Genomic DNA, 20000 nt, shown 5'->3' on the forward strand with positions numbered 1-20000 from the left:
ACCATGAACAATTATGCCGGGAACGATTTTGCTGGCGATGAACCGAACCTTTACTGCGTACACCTGCGTGGCATGCCGTTTAGCTGCGATGAACAGGACATTTACGACTTCTTCATGCCACTCACACCGGTCAAGTGCGTGGTGCAGATGAACAGTCGCAAGCGCCCATCCGGCGAGGGTGATGCGTATTTCGAAACCAAGGAAGATGCAATCAAGGCTATGCGTAAGGACAAGGAGAAAATGGGCTCGCGATACATCGAGCTGTTCGCCGGACAGCGCAACTTTGCTGCACTCGGTGGCTCGGGCGGTGGCAGCGGCATCGGTGGTGGGTTCCCCAAGAAGTACTTCAATTAGACAGCAAATGATGCAATCAGAGAGGAATCGGGATCGTGGGCGGGAGCGCGTCTTAGGCAAAAAGGAAGGCATTTTGACATACCCGGCCAATACTGATTCGATATTGAGATTTAAGTTCGTTTCCACTATCTTCCTTTTGCTTTCCGTTTGTTTCACAATTCATACAGACCTTAAAAAAAACTATTGTTTTATACCGTTCGTCTAACAACCCTCAATTTTAATCCCGTTCCGACGCTAGAGCGGCTGCTTCAGAAAGAACAGCAACAGAAAGAACGATCGAAGCCAACCGAGTGAATGATGCTCAGATGCTATTTGGTATTAATACAGTACGATGGATAGCAGCTAGTTTACGTTAAATCGATTGCATGACGATTACACCTGGATTTGACCCCCGGACATTATTATTGAGTGGTCTTGTAACATTTTAGTGAGGTGGGGAAGTGTATTAGCTCGTAAGAAAAGCGAAGCAAGAAGAGGAAAATGGCAACTTGGCTTACATTACAAATGGTTGAGAGGAGTAGAGGGGTGAACTCGTAACATGCAAGAAAACACACACAAATTAGCTAATCGTGCAGTACGAAAAGTAACAAATAATGTAATAAATAAGCGAATCATTTACCTTGTTCTTTTTCTACCGTATCAGCATGTTTATATTACTTTTTTGTTTTTGTTTTTGAGCCTATAGGCCCTCCAGGTAGTTGAAGAAGGGTGGCATTGTGACAAAAACAAGAAACAAATTTCTTCTCGAACATGAAACGGGCTTTTAAATGAGGTTAAGGATTTACCTAAACTTAAGCAAACCGAAGGGGAATGTGGGCAAAAGCAAGAAAAACGAAATAAATAAGAAGAAACGTAACTGAACTTCCAACCCAATATCTTGTTCGTGGCCTTTTAATAGTTTAACATACGCTCATCATTAAACTTAGAACATTGCCTTTTTAATTGAATTGCTGTTTTAAGCCATTAGCACGAGATACCACTGGTCCTGCAGGATGATGATGAGATACGGAACCAAACGATTGCAGCGTAATTGAAAGTAAAAGTTTTTTTGACTGACAGAACCGCGTGATCACGCTTCGAGATTGATTATAAGATCTCCAATCTATTCTGAAACGTTCAGTTAATGGCCGTTCCCCAGGTTTGCATATTCATTTCTAACGGCCATTTCACACGCAAAACGTGAGCCACCCGACGTGCCATCCTGGCGGCACTTTGCAGACAAATTGATGTTGTCACAATCAAACAATCATGTCAGCTCACCTCCGCGGCGAAAGCATGCCAGAAGGATGAAATTCGAGACAGGCCCGCTACCACATGTTTTAGATTGAGACCCGGTATTTCAAATGCTCCCGCACCCCTTCTTAACACTAACCTCTGGAGTTTCGGATCCGGCCTCAGCTGCGAGCCAGGGAATCCCAGCCCATATTTATGTTGAGTTTCCATTCCCGAAATCCCGACTTAGCGGGTCCGCCATTCAGGTTCGGGCCATAGCGTATCTTTAGCGTCGTTTTCACTTCCTTCGTCATTCGTCGTACCGTTTCGCAACGGCATCTTCGCAATGCGACAAACAAGAAGAAGATGCGCATGCCGCTCCGCCAGCACCACAATCGTTGTCTCCCGCTGCTACCGTGTGATCGATCGCGATCGCTAAGGTGAGGCTGGGGAGGGGACAGTCCGTTAGCGTTCTCAACGCCGCGCACGACGATGAACGTGGAAGGTGAGGCCGATGCGTTGTTGCCGGATTTCAGCAGTTGTCGGCTGCATTTCATCGTGATCGGTTTGGTGTTTCATTGAGACATCGTTGTCGGATCGTGCGTTAGCCGCCGGTGTGTGATCCCATTACAATATAAGTTCGTTGTTGGTACTAAGTGTTTTTCAACGAATTATTCCGAAGGTAGTGAAATCAATTAAAGGATCGAGGGAATTCGTTTCGCTGTGTGATCAAAATCGACTTCCAGAACTATCCTCGTAATCCCTTTTGCTACAGCATTAGAAGATCATGCTTCTAGAGCATTCTACGGCGTTGGTATCAGGCGTGTACACGGTAAGACAAGAAGAACCGCACAGTTTCTCAAGCAATTTGCACCTTCTTCGTTGAAAATGTGTCCTTGTGACAAAATCGGACACGCTGGTCGACCGACGCGCTAATTAGCGGCAAACGCGGTGTGTCGATAACGGTGGCTTCCCTTCTCCCCTAAAAAGCTTCCCTTCTCGCACGCCCGTTTTGTTCCGCAACGCCAACAATCGCACACCATGCAGTGGCCGGACAATTTACGCCTCGCAAACGGCGTAACAGCGGCAGTCATGGTGTCCCCTGATCACCCAATACCTGCGGGGTGGTGTACGGGAACACATTGCAATTAGATCGCGGTTAGCGGCGTGACACTGAACTTGCCCCGCTATCTCGCGTGGCAGGGTGACTGAGGCGGATTCTCGATCGGAACCACTCCTTTTCACACTCGTCTGCACTTTTGACATTCCTTGGTGGAACATCAACCCCCGGGGCGTGTGGACAATTGGTATCATGTTTCGTGACCAGCGCTGCACCCACTGGCTGAAGTGCAATCCAACCCGACACTGTTGTCGTCGAACCCTCCATTGCGTCACGCGGCCGTGAAGTGCTAGGTGAAGTGTATTTGAAAGAAAAGAATGACGATTACTTTCAAGGTGGTGGATCGCGATACTCCATCACCCGCCCGGCACAAAATGGCACTAGCAAAATGGTGACCTTTGTCGGGGCTTTTATCTTTCCATTTCCGCTCAACCGTAACCACCGTCCGATGCTATCGTTTATGAGACAAACGGTAAACGGTTTAACGGGTTTAATGGTTCATCGTTTGCGCGAGACGTTCCATCAATTGCTTCGCTAGTGGAAAGTTTAGTAAGAGGCACTAACATTAAATGGGAACTATTGTGTACTAAGCAAGGAAGTATACGGGGAAGGCAGCCTAGAGCGTGATTGATCGTGGCGCGGTTAACTATGAAGATCAGCGGTTGAACACAGCGGTACACAATAGACGAATAGCTCCACGATTCTGTTTGATGATCGCTTAGATTAGATGGCTAATTACTAATTTGCTGTAATTAATTACGATCATTGTTTCAGCTGGTTAGAGCTGTTTTGCTCTCAATTTCCTTATCTTTATCATGTATGTTACGTAGAAAATTTAAACATTTCTTTATTAAACATATTAATATTTCTTTATTTAACATAGTAATATATAACATAATAATATTTCAAATGGGCTTTCAACATCATTGATCAACCAGGTGAGCCAGGGAATGCGTGACAAAGTGTAACGCTAGCCGGATTCTCCTACGATCGTTTTACGACAGATTGGTGATTATGTTCAAGGTGATCCGTCTCTATCTCTCCCTCGCTTATGACGGATGCGGTCAAAGAGTATCTACTAATTGCGCTAATTTATTATTCCGCGCGAACCGTTTGCACGGCCACGCAATGTGTTGAATTTTTCGCGGAACATATTACCGCGTTGCTGGGGCTGAACTGTGATGGCCTCGGGTGCAGATTGTCCTCATCTTCCATTCGCAACGGCGGTAGAAGAAGGAATTGAGTGGATCATCAGGTGATCAGGTTGGGAAGAGATTGAGGACCGGAGCTGCATGTTCTCTGTGCCATAATGTATAGCAGTGTAGAATGATCAGGCAGAATTCCACCCAAGTCCAGCAGCATTCGAACACGATAGTTCAGCTCGCCGACGTATGAGGATCGTTCAGAGTCCCTTTTTTTATTTTGCATAAATAGACACTTGTTGCCATCACTTTAATCTCATGGAGTAAAGTATTCACTCGATGACGATAGCCTGTTGATGATTGGTTTGGGATTCTGGAAATATTTGGCTCGAGCCTGTTCCGGATTGCGGATTTCGGATGTTACAGACGGATCGAATCGGATATGGTGATATGTTAGCCATCGGTGTAACGATGACATTGTGTGAAAGTGACCTTCCCTCCTACTCCGCTCGCTCAGGATCGAGTGGAACCGTTGTCTGGAAACCGGTTCGTATTAAGGACGAGACGCGGCAATGATCCGGTCCGGTGATCGATGTTGTTGTCGCTCGAGCTCATCGTGAAGGTGAATTTTATGAATCCTTCATAAAATTAAAATAATCACGATTTTGTTTGTTTGTATGATAAAAACCAGGTAATAACAGAACAAAAGTAGTGCCAAAAGAATCGATCGAGAATCGATCATAACAATATTGGTGGTTCATTATCGTTGCGAATATTATTTATTTAAAGGAAATGATTTCTGTAATGTCTTCGTTAGTTCAAAAGTGTCTGTAGTTTTTTTTTGTTGCTAAAATACAACAGCTGGGTTAAGATAATTGCTCTACAGACGACGGATGTTTCCCGTGTTTATGGATTAAACCCAGTCTTTGCTAAACCAAATTGCACCAACATCTCCAGACTGTCCAGCGAACAAATGCAGTCTGCTGGTGGCGCCACGACCGAAGGACTACAAGACACATTACTGTTGCTGCCCGGGCTAGAATGATAATCTTCTCTGGCCTTACAGACGACACCCTAGCGCCTCAGCTCGGTCCCAACATGATGAGCACGGGTGATGCCATAAAGTACTACCTCACTGGGAGCAATAAAGAGCTTCACCGGATGACGTCGCTGAGAATAAGCTGTCCATATGCCCTTTCGCATTAGCAGCCCTTTCGCTTTCATGCTCAATTTCGATCATTATGTTTACCCGAAACAGAATGTGAATTTCCCTCGTAGTCCATGAGTCAGAATGCTCTACCGTGGTTTGTGCCCGCGAGATGCTTGAGATCGTTCGTTGACCGGTTCAACCGTTCATGGCAGCAGCAGCAGCGGCAGTCTACCCGAGGTCGCTCATCACGCATCTCGCTGTTTAGCGTGCCAGACAAGCCGGGGTTTGTGATAAGGTTGCGCGGTTCTCTCTTTCTTTCTCACCCACCGCATTCATCTCTAGCGTTCTGGTTTTGAATCATCGCTTATCGCTTCGCACACTACCGGAACCGTTGGTGGCTGATCGTTCACTCGTTCCACGATGCCGGTTGGTTAAGTCATCTGCCTTGTGCGGTCCAGCAGCTCAGGACCATTGCTCGATAATCATGGACATCAGTCCACGGTTGGTGAGTGCAACGAAGAGTGTAACAACAACAACAACTACAAGCCCGACCTGTAACACCGAAATCCTAAAGTCCGCCGATTGACCCATTCCGGCCTTCTGCGTAACCGTAGTCGGTGATGGTGTCGGTTTGTTTGTGGTGGCGGTAGCATGTGCCAGGGCTGAGCTGAATGTCGCGCCAGTGTGTCGTTAACATGTGTTAATCACACACCGCCCTGTAACTCAACGGTGCGGCCATATCGCTTGCCCGTTGAACGGGCTAGACACAAGCCACGGGAACCAGCGCAATGGGGCAGGGGACACGCGAAACACTTGCCTCTTTGCCAATCGGTGCTGGAGCCTGCAAAGTGGTGGCACACAGCCTGTTTGTCTGTGTGTACGCCCGCGATGTAAACAGTCAGTCAGTGCCGCCGTCGTCGTCGTCGTCGTCGTCGAGTGCTCCGTCATCCGTCGTCGATCACGGACGTAGTAAGTAGTGTGGCGCGCACAGCTGATGTAGCCTGTGGCTTAGTGCGGTTATAGTGGGCTCACCGTAGTTTCCGGTTCTATTCGATCGCGATTCTCTCGGTTCTTGATCGCGGTATCGAGGTGATCATCCACTGGATATTGATCGCGTGAAACGATCAGTGAGATTGAATTGAAATCGAATTTTCTAGCGAAAGTCCTCCGGTATACCGTTTGGTATGCCTCGCAGCGTGTGTAACGGTGTCCGCATCGACCGGCTTCTGGTTGTGTAAACGTGATCTATCTTGTGCGATCGTTCATTGTTATCTCAACGTGTACCTTAAAGGATCTCACGGTTGCTGCCGCTGCTACTGTCGCTTCTGCATACCGATAGCCAGTCCAGACTACCAGTGCCAATGTCAAGGACGTCCACCGTCCGTGGTTGTGCCTGTAGCGTGGACCAAGTGTAAGGTTTTCGCATTGGAAATTTCTCGAAACACAATCCACACCTCGTGTTCGTCGTGCGATGCAATCAATCATCACATCTTCAGTTGGCCAAGACGGTGCCTAGGGAGAGAGGAACGATTAAAGTGGCTGATTGTTGGAGGAGGGCGTGCGCGGTACCCACGACCGATATCTTATCTGCCCAGCGATTGCCTCGGGCATTCAACGGTTGTTAGGAATTAAGATCGCCACTGTCACTCCTTCCATTGATAGGCGCTACGTCTTCGTAGCTCTGCCTGTGGTAGATGCATAGCGATGGCCAGCCAGCACGCGCATCAGACAACTGTCGGGGTAAGGAGGTCTGTACCGTCAATCTGTACGCCGCCGGTGGCTATCGAGATCGAGCTGTTTGTTTAGCATAAACAATCGATAGCCGTCCTTGTCGCCTGAAGTGCGGGGACTATTATCTTGGTCCGATTGCCGCCGTTGTTCCTACAACTGACCGAACAAACTGATTTGAGATTCTAATGCTGATGCTCGTTGGTGGGTGATAGGGAGTACCCGAACACCGTTCCAAATATAGTAATTTACCCTAATGATCACATGGAGGGTTAATAGAAGGTTGCACGTAAATTCAATTACTACGGGCTATTCCCCTGGGCGTGGAATAGCTACCAGTTGGTCGTGTCATTAAATCAACTGGATCCAACGCGCCAGCGCCCGGGAGTTGCTATTGAGTGGCGCTGGATAGATTTCAAAAATTTATTACCCGTTAGTGATCACGCTACAATCATAACCGGTAATGCGATTGCCTGCCATTTGCTCTAAAGAGCGTGTCGCGGGGATTTCCAGGGATTTTCGTTTATCCGCGGGGCTAATCCGCGGGGAACGCCACTCCGATCGCTGCAAGGGATCACTTTGAAAACGGGTATTGCGGAGACATCCCCGAGCTACTTTATAGCGCTTCAAATGCCATCGTTTGGTATCTCGGCGCCACCGAGAGGGGCCTCACTGTACTCTGCAATAACAAACGAGATTTTGGATGTGAGTCATTAAAAAATTGAATCATCGTTAGCAATGGCCATCGTGCTCTGTTTAGTCATGCTGTAATTTGCAGAATTGTTATCCGTGAATTAGCAACATAATAAGCCATAAGTGGTTCCTTTTCAGTATCTTCATTCGCTTTGTGTCATAATGATCATGATGTATCGCTGCAGAGGGAGAGATGGTTTCGAAATACTGGCTCAACCGTTGCATCCCGTCGCTAATCGTCACAGCTTGAATGTTTCATTAGCACCTAACTATGCCAAACATTATCATCTGATGATGGACTACGTCACCCGGAGCGTGTCACGTGCCATTCTGGCCCACCACCATTGGCCTATCCTATTGACACGTTTCTCGCCATCGGATTCGTTCTTGCCCAAATATTGTACTAATGTATTTTCATTTCTCTCTCTCGTTTTCAGGTGTCTGTTTTATTATTTTGATCTCTGTGTGTGCGTTTATGTGACTTTTGTACTTTCGAATAGTGGTGGTCGAAGAACGGAAGGTGAAAAGTAAATGAGCTTCAGCAGCTGTATATGCAAAGTGTTGTCACGTTTGTGAAAACTGTTGAACGATAAGTGATTTTCTTCCCGTGTCACGATGAAGAACCGCAAGTTTGGCTTCGCGGGTAGCGGCGGCGAGATGGATCTGCTGACGGTGCCATCGAAGATTACCCCGGTGAAGCAGATTATTGCCGAGCTGCAGAGCGACGATGAGGAACCGGGCCTCGGGTATACACATACGCTGGTAAGTACCGTGCCCTGGTTGGCGCCCCCTTTAATGTTTGCCGTAGATATGACCGTCACGCTAAGTGATTTGGCATGTTGTTGACGACCGCTACGCAAAGGACGATGGCGAGGGCAGATGGGAAAAGAGTATCGATTGTTTTAAAACTGCCAAGAAGTCTTTTGATCGTTTCGCAAACACACGGCCAAGCCTCGAGGGTCTCACGTAGTGTAATGATGAAATATAAAATGATCACTTTTACGTGATCCTCACTTGGATAATTATTATGCAGCACGGGGAACGGATATTCGCATGGTATATTGCGTCGCTATCGTATCCGTTTTCCCCATGATTTCGGTCCTCCTGAATACCTGGCAGGAATGGCTTAGGGGTGATTATGTTCATTGAGCCGATAAACACTGTTTGGCGCCATTATTCGCATCAAACCGTCTGCCGAATGGTTGATTAGAAGATTAGCACTTTATATCTGATAACATTAAATGGGGTATCGAGGCTTTATAATGTGTAGGCCATATACAATCTATGCTTCGTGCTCCATTGTTCTGCTTATCAAGAATGGCTCACCAGTAAGCTGCGTTCATCAACCTGACCGACGACACAAACCAAATGGTGCAGCGTGGTAGGGAGTTCCAACAATATATCTCCCAATAAAATTTACAACATATGTACCTTTTAGCTAGACGTGTAACAAACTAGTGAGCCAAAGTCGGTAGATGTTGATGCTTCCTACTAATTAGTCATCACTGACGTTATTCGATGTTTCTGTATGAATGATTTTTTTTTGCAAGTAGGGTTGAAAAGAGGTTACCAAAAAGAAAAGATACTTTTTCCTCTTGTTATTCAGAGATAACGCTTATCAGCCAAGGTGGAACATCAAATTATGTCAAAAAATTGTCCGAGTTTCTTAACAGAGAGACGACGGTCGTCATAGTGGGTACCTTATCTTTCAAGACTTGGTCGTATGAGTTTATCGCTTTACTATTCGGTAGTCGCAATCTTGCGGAAGTCTTCATAAACTTTGTTTAATTGCACGATGTCCGACGGTGCACAGCATGACACTGAAGACAAGGAAACGGAATAAAGGATGTTATTCGGCTTCCCGAGAAAGAAAGTTCTGGTGACAAATTTAAAAAGTCTTAACAATCGACACTAGCGCTATTGGATTGTAATGTTGAATGATCATTGGTTTATGTTAGTTGTTGTTGGCTCAGCACACCAGCAATGAAATCATTTGAAATATCGTATTAGACGCTGGCAACAAAAACAAAAAAGATTAGAATTCCATTCCAATAACTAAATGTTCCATCCAAAATGAAACATCTTTAGAAAATGGGCCTCTGCAGGGTCGTAGTTTAGATATTAATGTGTTTACCTTGTTAATAAAGGTAAACAGCTTTATGCAGTTCTCGAAATACATACCTCCTGAACGTTTGTATAGAATATAAAGTAGCATAATTACTCTCTTTGTTCGAAGTTCCACCTACTCCTTTGTCTACAGAATTCAATGTAGTCCACTATCTCGTACTGTGACCATCACATTGAACTTCACCGGATGTCTGTCCGCTACTCGAAGGTTCCCACAAACCAAGGTCCCACTAATGGTCCTCTCTTCTTTAACCGACCCAGTTACGATAACAGTACCGTTGATTTCAATAGCGATAAGAAATCTTCGCGCGGTAGGATCTTTTGATTCGGCGTCAATATCTTTCGACCAATGCGATTTGGTTCACTATGGACCATGCTCCACTCGGGTTTGTCAAATTTTGCCCAGCACCTGCAGGCCGCGATCCGGCGCGTAACGATATCAGGAAGCGTGTGCCATCAGGCATCGGCATCGAAATGCTTTTACCCGTTGCCTGGCCAGAGATTTTATCGCAAAACCGAACACGGTATCGGGATGGCGTGGTGGAAGGTTCGTTTTCCGGGTTTTTATTATTTTTGGCAGCCCTCCAATTAGGGGCTCAGTACCGAGCGAAAGGTGCTTTCGTTCTGAGCCCCACTGAGGTTTCGCCTATTTGCCCCCCGAGGGAACCGTTGCGCTCGACGTTGTGCTGTGCTGTGCTTCTGTTCTGCTGCAAGCAGGGATTTCCGCGGATCGCGAAAGGATCACCCAGCAGCATCACTTCATAAGCAAAATGAAAATCGATGGGAAACCCCCGTTTAATCCGCGTCGACTTAACCGGTACACGACGGCATTGCTACAGGAAGTCGGTTACCAGGGCAAAGGCGATGGAATGGACAGCAACGAAAACACGGTAAGTGGTTGGGTATCGGGGGGAGCGGTGCTCGGGCGCATGCGTTGCTCCCACAACTCCCGCATCGAAACCCTGTGGAAAGCCTATAGAGAGAGGCAACAGTAGCACGTGACTGCATTCTTGGGCTACACATACACGCACACTACATGGCCACGCCAGTAGTGCAGCCATGGAACGCACGCGTGCGCACGCGTCATTTGGTCATCGATGCGCAAACCGGACGGGCGGCCACTCGTGCGCGCGCGTTCCGAGACGTGCGACACCCCGTTGGGCATTCGCCTCCTTGGAACCGGTTCGCTTGGCTTGACCAGGGCGGACGGTTCTGCGTGTGCGTGTGGAGGCGATTGTGTGTGCCGACGATGGACACCGCACGTGTCCACTGTGCATTATGCGCATTGCGTCGCGCATGCGGTTCCGGTAGGCCTCGGATCGGTTGGTCGCCCCTCCTCGTGCGGTGGCCTTGACGTTGACCTCAATGATGCAACGCATCGGGCGTGCAGTTGCACTGGCGGGCGTCCATTACAAGGCAACACATACGCTTGTGATTAAGATTCGCGATAAGGTGTGTAGTGTGCTAATTGCCACTAAGATTATGCATTAGCGCTAGCACATTAAGGACACCCCAGGAAAGGGATTTTTAATAAATGCTTGTCACAAAGCAGAGGACAAGCTACCACACCAACGCCTATTGTAACAGCGCTTCGACAGGCGCTTTATCATACCGCCCGAATGCACGCTGCTACGGCGAGCAGTATCGAGTGTTGCTCCCTTTTTTTTTGCTCCACCATAAGAGTCCGGATAAGGCAGGCACCGTGCGCCAAAGAATGGCGGATCGTCTTACGTGTGTTCCGTTGGGCAAACAAGAACGGCCGGGTGTTCTGGGCCGGGTGGTTGGTTGCTGGTTGGCAAATAAAAACTGTAGCACCTGCGACAACACGCGAAGCTTATGTTGATTCTTTGCTGCTGGAACGAGTTTATGGCACCTGGCACCAAAACAAGTGGATGGGTGGCGTTAGGGTGAACGGTATCTGGATTACGCACAATCGAGACCGTTCACTGCACAATGGGAAGCATGGGATGGTCGGATTCCCTTTCTTCAAAAACCACCAAAGCAAACATTAAACGATACCGCCACCGGGAGCGCAATAAATGCAATAAATACCGACCACTGCCAGGAGGGGGGAGGGGGAGGGAGGGGGGGGGGGGGTTGCGGTATCTAGAGCTCGTGATCGATGGACCGAGGTAGCTACCTCGGCCCGTGACCGTATCTGCTCTGATTGAAAACCAGGAAGGTTCGCGGCGAAGGGATTATCCGGAATCGAAATTGGTTTTAACGCGAAAAAGCGAGAGTTCCCTACGATTCGCTTCGCACGGATGGTTACCAAGGGCTGGAGGATATTTTTTATTGACTTTTTGGCTAGATATCGGAATCTGGTACCTTCGCCCCATCGTGGTGCCATCGGCACGAGTACGCCAGCGATAAGCGAAAATAGAATTATCTCTTCGGAATGGAATTGCAACACGGGTGCTGCTGCTGAGGAAAGGATGCAACTGAATGTGTGGCTGCTAATAATACTGATAACGTGTAATATTGTTTAGAAGGTGGAAATTTTATATAAAAAAAAAATTAAAATGCATGGACGTATCATTATTTCTGCAGCACTCTGCTTATCAAATGCACCAGACCTATGGTGTTGCAGACTGCAAGAAACATAAATAATCATAGCAACATGTTTTGCAATGTGTCGATTGGTTAACTTTATCTCAACGCTTCTACGACTTTATCTCAACTAATTTGTCTATCTACGCGCGACGCTAGCCAAACAGATCATTGACCGTGTATCCGGTGAGCTGCCATGACCTACCGCAAGAAACATCGTACCGCGACCACGCATTGGCGGCAACGAATGCGTGACTTGAGATGTGATTTGGCCACATCTCCACAGTCTAGCCATCTTGCCAGACAAATCCGGCCATTCGGTGGCGAATGCATAAACACAGACGATGTTCGAATTTGTCCCGTCTGGTTCCTTAGCGAATGCTGGCGAAGCGCGCTCCTAAAACAAACGCTTATGAAACAGCAAAACAAACATGAAAACCGGATTTGCGTTTGCAGTCGGCATAGCGGAGGATCTAAAATATGCCGGTACGACCATCAGCGCAATGGTGACGCCCTGGCGATGACGCAATTCTTGGTCGCGATCTTCCAATTGCCAAGCGAGCGCGATCCGCGCGATTCTGGATTAATTAAGGCAGCCGTGCGCCAAGGTGCTAAGTTAATATTGGATGTTCGATAACATTGGCACATTATCTGGGCCGGAGGTAAAATACAAATTCGGCTCGCTGGAACATGTTCGCGGGGAGCCAAGTTTATAAAAGAGAATCTCGGCGCTCGGTATCTTTTAAAAGCTAGTATTACTTCTAATCGGCAACGACCACCTGGTGCTGCTGCTGTCCAGTCGGTCCGTTTGTCCGGATTCGAGAGCACACCTTTTGGAGCTGTTCCTTTGTGATCTCTCACCGGAAATAAGATTCGGCACCTTGAGGAAGACGATGGTGAACATGGAAACGGTGCGTAAGGAGCGCACTAGGCGTCACCATCCGCTCCTGTGGGCCGACCAGTACTCCACGGTCCAGGTAACTAACCCTTCCTGTGTGCGAGGGAACACTGGTAAGGCAGGCCAGGCCGCTCAAATGCCGACGTAACTGAGACGCGTTAACCTGCACTGAGTGCTACCGTCTTGCCTTCTAGCCCTCTGCGAAACACTAATTTTCCCATTAAAATCCATCAATTTAAATGTTTGTCCGGTTCGCACATACACGCGTGCTTCTGTTGTGCGGTGTTCGTAAGAGGAACAGCGTGGACGGTCGAAGGAAGTCATCGTCCAGCTTCTCAATTTTGCCTGGTGCAGTGAGTAGTAGACGAGCGAATGGTCAGTTGATTCGAGATCTTTGTCCACGACGGAACCCCCTTTAGTGCCGGTGCAGTGTGATTCATTCTGCAATTTGTGTATATGTGTGTGTGCGTGCGTGTCTGTGTGCAGCTCTGTGCAGGGTTTTAAAAGTTACCTTCAGATACGGTTTTTTGAAAAATGTGGTTTGGATAGGCCGTTCGGTTGGTAAAATTGTAGATGATACCTGTTTTTTGTCAAGCGCATATTCAGAAGGACGGGCGATACATGAGACCTTTCAGAAGTGTCTTCCATTTTGCTAAAACGAAGCGCAACCCCCCATTAGATTTTGTGATTTTTCTCACACAAATGTCATCTTGCGGTTCTAAAGCTGCTTAATCGCAAAGAAAGTAGAAAACTCACTAGCTTTGCACCGAGGTGACAATAGCACAAGTGACCTATTTCGTTTGCTGCTTGCATAGTAGCATAGCATTCACGAAGCATTCATGGTCTCTTCTTTGCCACTTTCTCAGCCACTCGTTCGTTCGTTAAGCCAATCTTTCTACTTATCCGCGCGACCGCCGAGCAGACCGGCCGGCTGCGTGACGGTTATCACATATCATGGTGCCGGGAATGAGGCTAAATTGTACCGAATTAAATAAGTTCCTGCTTTGCTAAAGGTTTCTTCGCTCGATCGTCAGTCGCGCTCGGCCTTTGTCTGATGTTAGCCAGTGATCGGACGTTACGGACGTCACACCGACCGACCATTTCCCTCTTGTTCGATTGTGGAAAGTGTGGCGAAAGCATTCTTCGAGTTAGTCATCGTTCCGAGAGTGCACTGCTTCGACATTCCAGCTACTAAGGCCCGCTGCTCTAGCGTGAACTGAATACTTTCAGCAGAAAGGATAGTGATTGTTCGCCAACGCGAAGCCAGTCAGTGGCAACATGTGGCGCAAGTCTGGCACGGACCGGGGCGGCAAGATGCGCGATCGAAACGCGCATCTGGCCGCCAGCGGAGGCTTGGAGCGGCTGCGAGCCAACAGCACCGACTACACGGAGCGCATCTTTCACGACGAGGAGTTCGGTGAGGAGAACGTAGAGCTGGTCGACGAAGAATGGGCCAGCTTCGAGCGGGTTCTGAGGTAAATTTGCTTTCCGACCATTTGCCCCAAACACGACACGGCATGCCTGTATCGAACGGTGGTGTTATTAGTGTGAGAATCTAAGTAGAGAGTCATCTGGCTTCCTTAAACTTAAAGAGAGTTCCGTGAACGGCGCCTACTGAATGCATCGATGGAGAACCTGCCGCGGCAGAAGAAATCGCGCAAGAAGCGCACGCAAGCGTTCTATCCGATGCCGATGCCGAGTATGAGCGATACGGTCGATCAGGACAGCAGCTCCACCAGCAGCAGCGATGAGGCGTACGAAACGGATGAGGATGGTTACATACGAACACTTGTAAGCAGGACACTAGCCTGGTATTGCAACGCCTGGCCTGGTGAACCAACGGATAGTGCACGTGTTGCATGCTGCACGCTTTGTTCGCTTGCGCCATAATGGAGGCGCCTCCACTAATTTCTTCCATCAACTCACCACCCGGCAGGAAATTGATATCCGCACGAAATCGGACGGTTTGCGCTTTGATTTCATCGTTGGCGGCACGTGACACGAGACACGACCAAACGACGCCGTTTAGCATTTTGTTTTATTTTTCTAAACTCTCTAACTCTGGGTGGAGTTACAACATCGCCAATGGTAGTATTGTTTCACCATTCACAGCCTACCACGACAGCTGCTAACACCGCCGGGGACTAGCATGCCATTTTTCATTCTATTTCCTGCTCAATGCGCCCTAACTTAACATTGCGTTCCATTGCGTCGAACGACGATGCCAATGGCCGTACCATAATGTGTTGGTCACTACTAACACACAACACCCGACACTCAACAGCTGATGCTACTAGAATGCATGCCCCCGTACCTACTGCTAGCCGCCGGATGGTCGGAGCTGGGACCGAAGATGATCGATCGATTGAACGGTGCGACATAGAGTGCATAAATCGTTCCAGTAAATAGCAGGAAGTTGTAAACTTTCGATAATCACGAGGGAGTCCGGGAACGGGGAGAGGGGCTGTCCATTCCACTCCATCAATCTCCTATACCGGCAAGCGTCTAGTGTTCGCGGTTAATTAAATTGAAGTTAAAAGTGATCGTCTACCTTTTTTTTTTGTTCGTGCTTGCGAGCCGTTGGACAGCCTAGGTGGCGTCATATTACTCCGGTGTTGCTAATGGGTTGACCGTCAAGTGACTGGAACAGTTTGAAAGCAACTTAATCAAATCTTCATAAATCGAATAGGATTAGGAAAGGACATAGGAATGATGTTGTTGAAGTCATTTGTCAAAAACATCAAATCTTGTTGGTCTTGAAGCTAATACTAGATAAGTTCTCCGAAGTGGTCCTAGAACGCAGAAGCTACGGGAGCATATGGAATGCCCGGAATCCACGCACTTGCCGATCTACCCAACCTAATTGCCCACCGGGATGGATGCATGACGTTCAACCGTGCATTTATCCGCGGGTGTTACGTGGCATCACGTTTGACCACACATCACAACGTACGCGCTCGTGCGCACGCGTGGAAAAACCGCGGGAAATAGCCCTACCGACGACGACGACGTCGACGGCGGCCAATGCTGCTGCTGCTGCTCGCTGCTTCATTCAAACAATGCATCGATGCCATGTTGCAATGTCGCAATACCCCGACTGTGGTGAGGCGAAGAAGGGGGTTGGAGGCACCAGACGCACGGGTGTCACATGCCGTGGTGCGGCGCAGGTGACAGTGAACTTCGTGGCCGCGGCTTGTCTCGCCGCACGGGGGTTCCCGATTAGTGCGAAACAAAAAAAAAGTCAGTTTTGTCAGTTAGTCTGTGGTCACCCACACGATCGTCAATCCACCCCGAAATGATGGATCACAACGCTGAGATACACAGGGACAGAGAGAGAGAAACAGCAAACAAGAGAGACAGTAGGGACGAGATCCCGATCTCGAGGAAGCAACCACGAACCTTGGGTGTGTCTGTTAATGGTGGCTGTGGCGGGAGGTTGGCGAGTGGTCAGCCGGGAAATTGTGAACTTTTCCCGCGCTCTCAGCCATACCGTCGACCACCATCCTGGCCGCCATCCATCAGCAGCAGCAGCACACACAGAGAGTAGCGGCTACGATGATGATACCGACGATGGCGGTTATCGTTTCCCCGGGGGCTGACCATTCCCGGGGAACCGATTCGCGACAGTTCGGTTTTCGCGCTCCGCCTGGGTTGGCGTTCTGCCGTTCTGCCTGTCTGCTACTGGTGCGATCGTTGTCTGGCGTAGATTTTGACGCACCGAAATCGGACATCGGAACAGTGGAGTGGCAGTCGGTGTTGCGGTTTGCGGAAGTTTCGGGGGAAATGAGTGCGAAACACGGGCGTGTTTGTGCGTGATGGTGAGTGAGGTCAAGGTAATCTTGGAATGCCGTGCAATCCATCAAAAGAATCCAAACAGTGCCTGCTGATCCACCTGAAGCGATGCTCCCCGTTGGCGAATACTCCTCGGGCAAATGGGAACCAGTGGCCGGTCTGTGCGTGCGTGATCTTGATCTTGTATCTTGGGATCACAGGAAGCGACCTGTGCAACGCATTGGTCGGGTTCATTGTTGCTGCGAGGCCGTGTCGTCTCGAAGGTCGTTAAAATTTTGTGAAATTTGAACTACGGAGGCGAACGGACAATAGACAGCAGCCAATACAAATGTCCGACACAAAAAATAGCAACAGAGAGAGTGACAGAGAGCAAGAGAGAGAGAGAGGGAGAGAGAGAGAGAGAGAGAGAGAGAGAGAGAGAGAGAGGAGAGGGTGGAGGGTGCCAAGAAAAAAAAGAAAACAATTTTCCGTCTCGCGTTTGTTTCAAGAACGCGACCTCCACACTCGCCCGGTTTTCCTCTCTTCCTGCTAGACAATTAGTCTATCTGGCTGGTTGGCTGACGGATTGGCGGAGGGGGAAACCACTCGTCGTTTGTAAAAATAAATCCCACTCTCTCGCTCTCTCCGTCTGTCTCTCTCTCTCTCTCTCTCTTTATGTTTCGGTTCGTTCGGTCAGACTCTATGCCATCGCTATTACGGTTTACCAGGTTAAGGCCAGCGGAGAACGGAATCCGAAGGGAAGAGACACTTACTCTTCCGGTTTCTGGCGCAGCATCCGTTGCATACGGTGCAGACTGTCCCTACGGACTCCTAGCAGATGGTCACTCTGTTACAGATTGATGACAGCGTCGATCGCTGATCGTTGGCAACCGTTAAACGACGGCGCCACCATTCTCGATGCCAAGTGCGCTGAAAGCGAAAGCTGCGCGAGTTTTGCGATCATAATCCCCTGGTGCTGGTACTTGGTTTTTTTGTGACAGGTCCTTGGCATTCAAGGTTCATTACGAAAGGCAACGATCGCGAGGATCTGCTGATCGTGATGTCGTCAGGTGGTTCACGTTGATGCCAGTGGACTGCTGCCGGTGATTGAGTTGTTGTTTGGGATGCACCGGATGTCTGGGCGTCTGGTTTCCTGTGCTTTTCTTTGGTGTGTGATGTGACTGTTTATTTGGGTCGCCCCGATCGTACGTTAGCAAGCTGCTCCTTGCCTTGGGTGATAGTGTTTGTGACTAGTCCGTATTTTATGTGAAAACTCGCGTTGTGTTCTATCCTTACGAGGAGCAAAAGTGCCAAAAGGATCACGAGTAACGAGGTGGACAACGTTTATGGTGGTAAATGGATCGTAACGTGCACACCTTATAGTAACGCATCCTGTCGCGTCTCTGCGTGTGTTCAGCATCCCGAATTAGTCGCTAGCAAGCAGCAGGGGACGGAACTGTACCCAAAGCACACACTTGAGCACACTTACTGTGCTGTTATGTGAGTTGTCGTGTGCCGTGTGGTTTGTGTTTTTGATGCAACGATTCATTACTGTAGTTTAGCTCGATCGAACGATTTGAATGTTCAGTACATCATGCGAAGGCTCACCAATGGCGATCGCTCACCAGTATAGGCTTTCGGATGGCTTTCCGATGTTTGTTGTCAATAACCGCCCTATCTGTATCGGTATATTTGCATCACTGCTGCTAAGAGTGTTCACATTTGGCCCGGTTTTCTGGTTGGGCGTATTTTTACAGCAAGCGTAGATCTCACCCGTTAATGGCTGCCGATTTCATGTAGCATTTGAACTTAGTTAAGTCGTAAGGCTACCCGTAGATGATTTGTAGCGGCTAGTAGATGTTTTTTGTAGCTAACCTCCTCACCATCAACTAACAACGCAACGATTGTCCTCCACGGGGTGCTCCTCGATGGCAGATGGCTACAGATTAGCTTCGTTGTTGCTGATTCTGATCTCTACCTCAAGAGCTGTCAGCAACTAGTTTACACCCAACGCGTGCATCCGTGGCATGCAAAATTACGCGCTAAGATACGGGTGTAGTACCGTCGCCTTTTACGTGTTTTGGCACACGACCAACGGTATTAGTTTCGTGAGCACAGAAAGCATGCTCACTTGCATGAGGAGCTGGCGCTAGAGTTCTTATGCCACCACTCAAAACCATGTTGCAATCGCGATGGTAGGACGAATTTTCTTGCGGTCATTATAGAGGCCGAATACCGAGTGACGAGATTTCATTGAGGCAAAAGCAACGGAACGGAACGGAACGGAACGGCCTTGGTATTTGGTCCGTGATTCGAATAATCCCTTTTCGTTTCGTACCATTTCGCGATTCATTATGGCGGAACTGCATTCGCCAAAACGAAAACTTGGTGAGTCACGAACCACCAAGGTTGTATTTTGTTCTTGGTGTCGCGATGATGACGCATTCAGTTGTGAGCGAACAGAATGTCTCGTTTCTTTTAATGCAGAAGGAATTGGATTCGTTACAGTTATCTCGTTACGGTTGAATATCAAGAGATGCTCGTATCATTAAGAAATGATGGTTTGAAATGTAGGTTGCGAAGATTCTAAACTTGATATGTTTTCAATGTCTTTTTCTACGCGATCATCGCCATCAAACACTGGTAGGGTGTGATTTGTACGCAGACATTTTTAGCTGAAACGCAAAATGAGAAAAGCATTCTATTCCCACGAAATACATGAAGTGTCTAGCTACTGCTCATCTTATCAACTGTGCTACCAAGTGTTCCACTGATATCACCAGCCCGAGGCTACCTTTAGACGGAACACCGAAAAACTGCCATCCTTCCACTGCCGCTACTCGTAATCTGATCTGCGATCGTCAATGCATATACCGATCAAGGATGAGTACGTGCGGGACTTCTCCTTCGAACCCGAAATTATCCTGCGGCGTAAGGATTCGCTGGATATACAGCGAGAGAAGTATCACCGGAAGCGACTCATGACTAACCGGAAGCGACTGAAGCAAAGTGCACTACAGGCGCTAGCGAAGCACAGCTTACCGCGTGCTAATCACGAGCAGAAACCGACCCCGAGTGGGTCAGCGGATGTCAGCGAAAGTGAGGCAAGTGCGGTGCCGGTGAGCATCGGTGAACCAGCGACACCGATCAGTGTTTCCTCGTTCGACGATGCTCGTCCGACGAGCGGTCTCGATGATCTCGATCCAGCGGACAAGGAAGAGATACGTCGTAGCGTAGTGGACATCGAAATTGAAG

The 20000-nt window shown here is 48.4% G+C and overlaps 2 protein-coding genes across 23 annotated transcripts in view; both read left to right on the forward strand.

Annotated features, from left to right (window-relative positions):
• LOC126569702 (heterogeneous nuclear ribonucleoprotein H2-like) overlaps positions 1-993 on the forward strand; it is a 4834-nt gene extending 3841 nt beyond the window's left edge. For both annotated transcript variants that reach the window (XM_050226967.1, XM_050226968.1), the window contains exon 6: positions 1-993. This exon is cut by the window's left edge and continues 359 nt beyond it. In XM_050226967.1, the coding sequence (XP_050082924.1) occupies positions 1-354 (354 nt within the window). In that variant the 3' untranslated portion in view covers positions 355-993.
• Positions 994-5367: 4374 nt separating this feature from the next.
• The window catches only part of LOC126581810 (chloride channel protein 2), a 20811-nt gene continuing 6178 nt past the window's right edge, over positions 5368-20000 (forward strand). For 2 of the 21 annotated variants that reach the window (XM_050245706.1, XM_050245708.1), the window contains exons 1-3: positions 13393-13531; positions 13988-14449; positions 14567-14765. In XM_050245706.1, the coding sequence (XP_050101663.1) occupies positions 14253-14449; positions 14567-14765 (396 nt within the window). In that variant the 5' untranslated portion in view covers positions 13393-13531; positions 13988-14252. The other 19 variants (XM_050245724.1, XM_050245719.1, XM_050245725.1 and 16 more) reach the window with 16 other exon arrangements.

This window comes from Anopheles aquasalis, chromosome 2 (assembly GCF_943734665.1).
Source record: "Anopheles aquasalis chromosome 2, idAnoAquaMG_Q_19, whole genome shotgun sequence".
NCBI classification, from domain to species: domain Eukaryota; kingdom Metazoa; phylum Arthropoda; class Insecta; order Diptera; family Culicidae; genus Anopheles; species Anopheles aquasalis.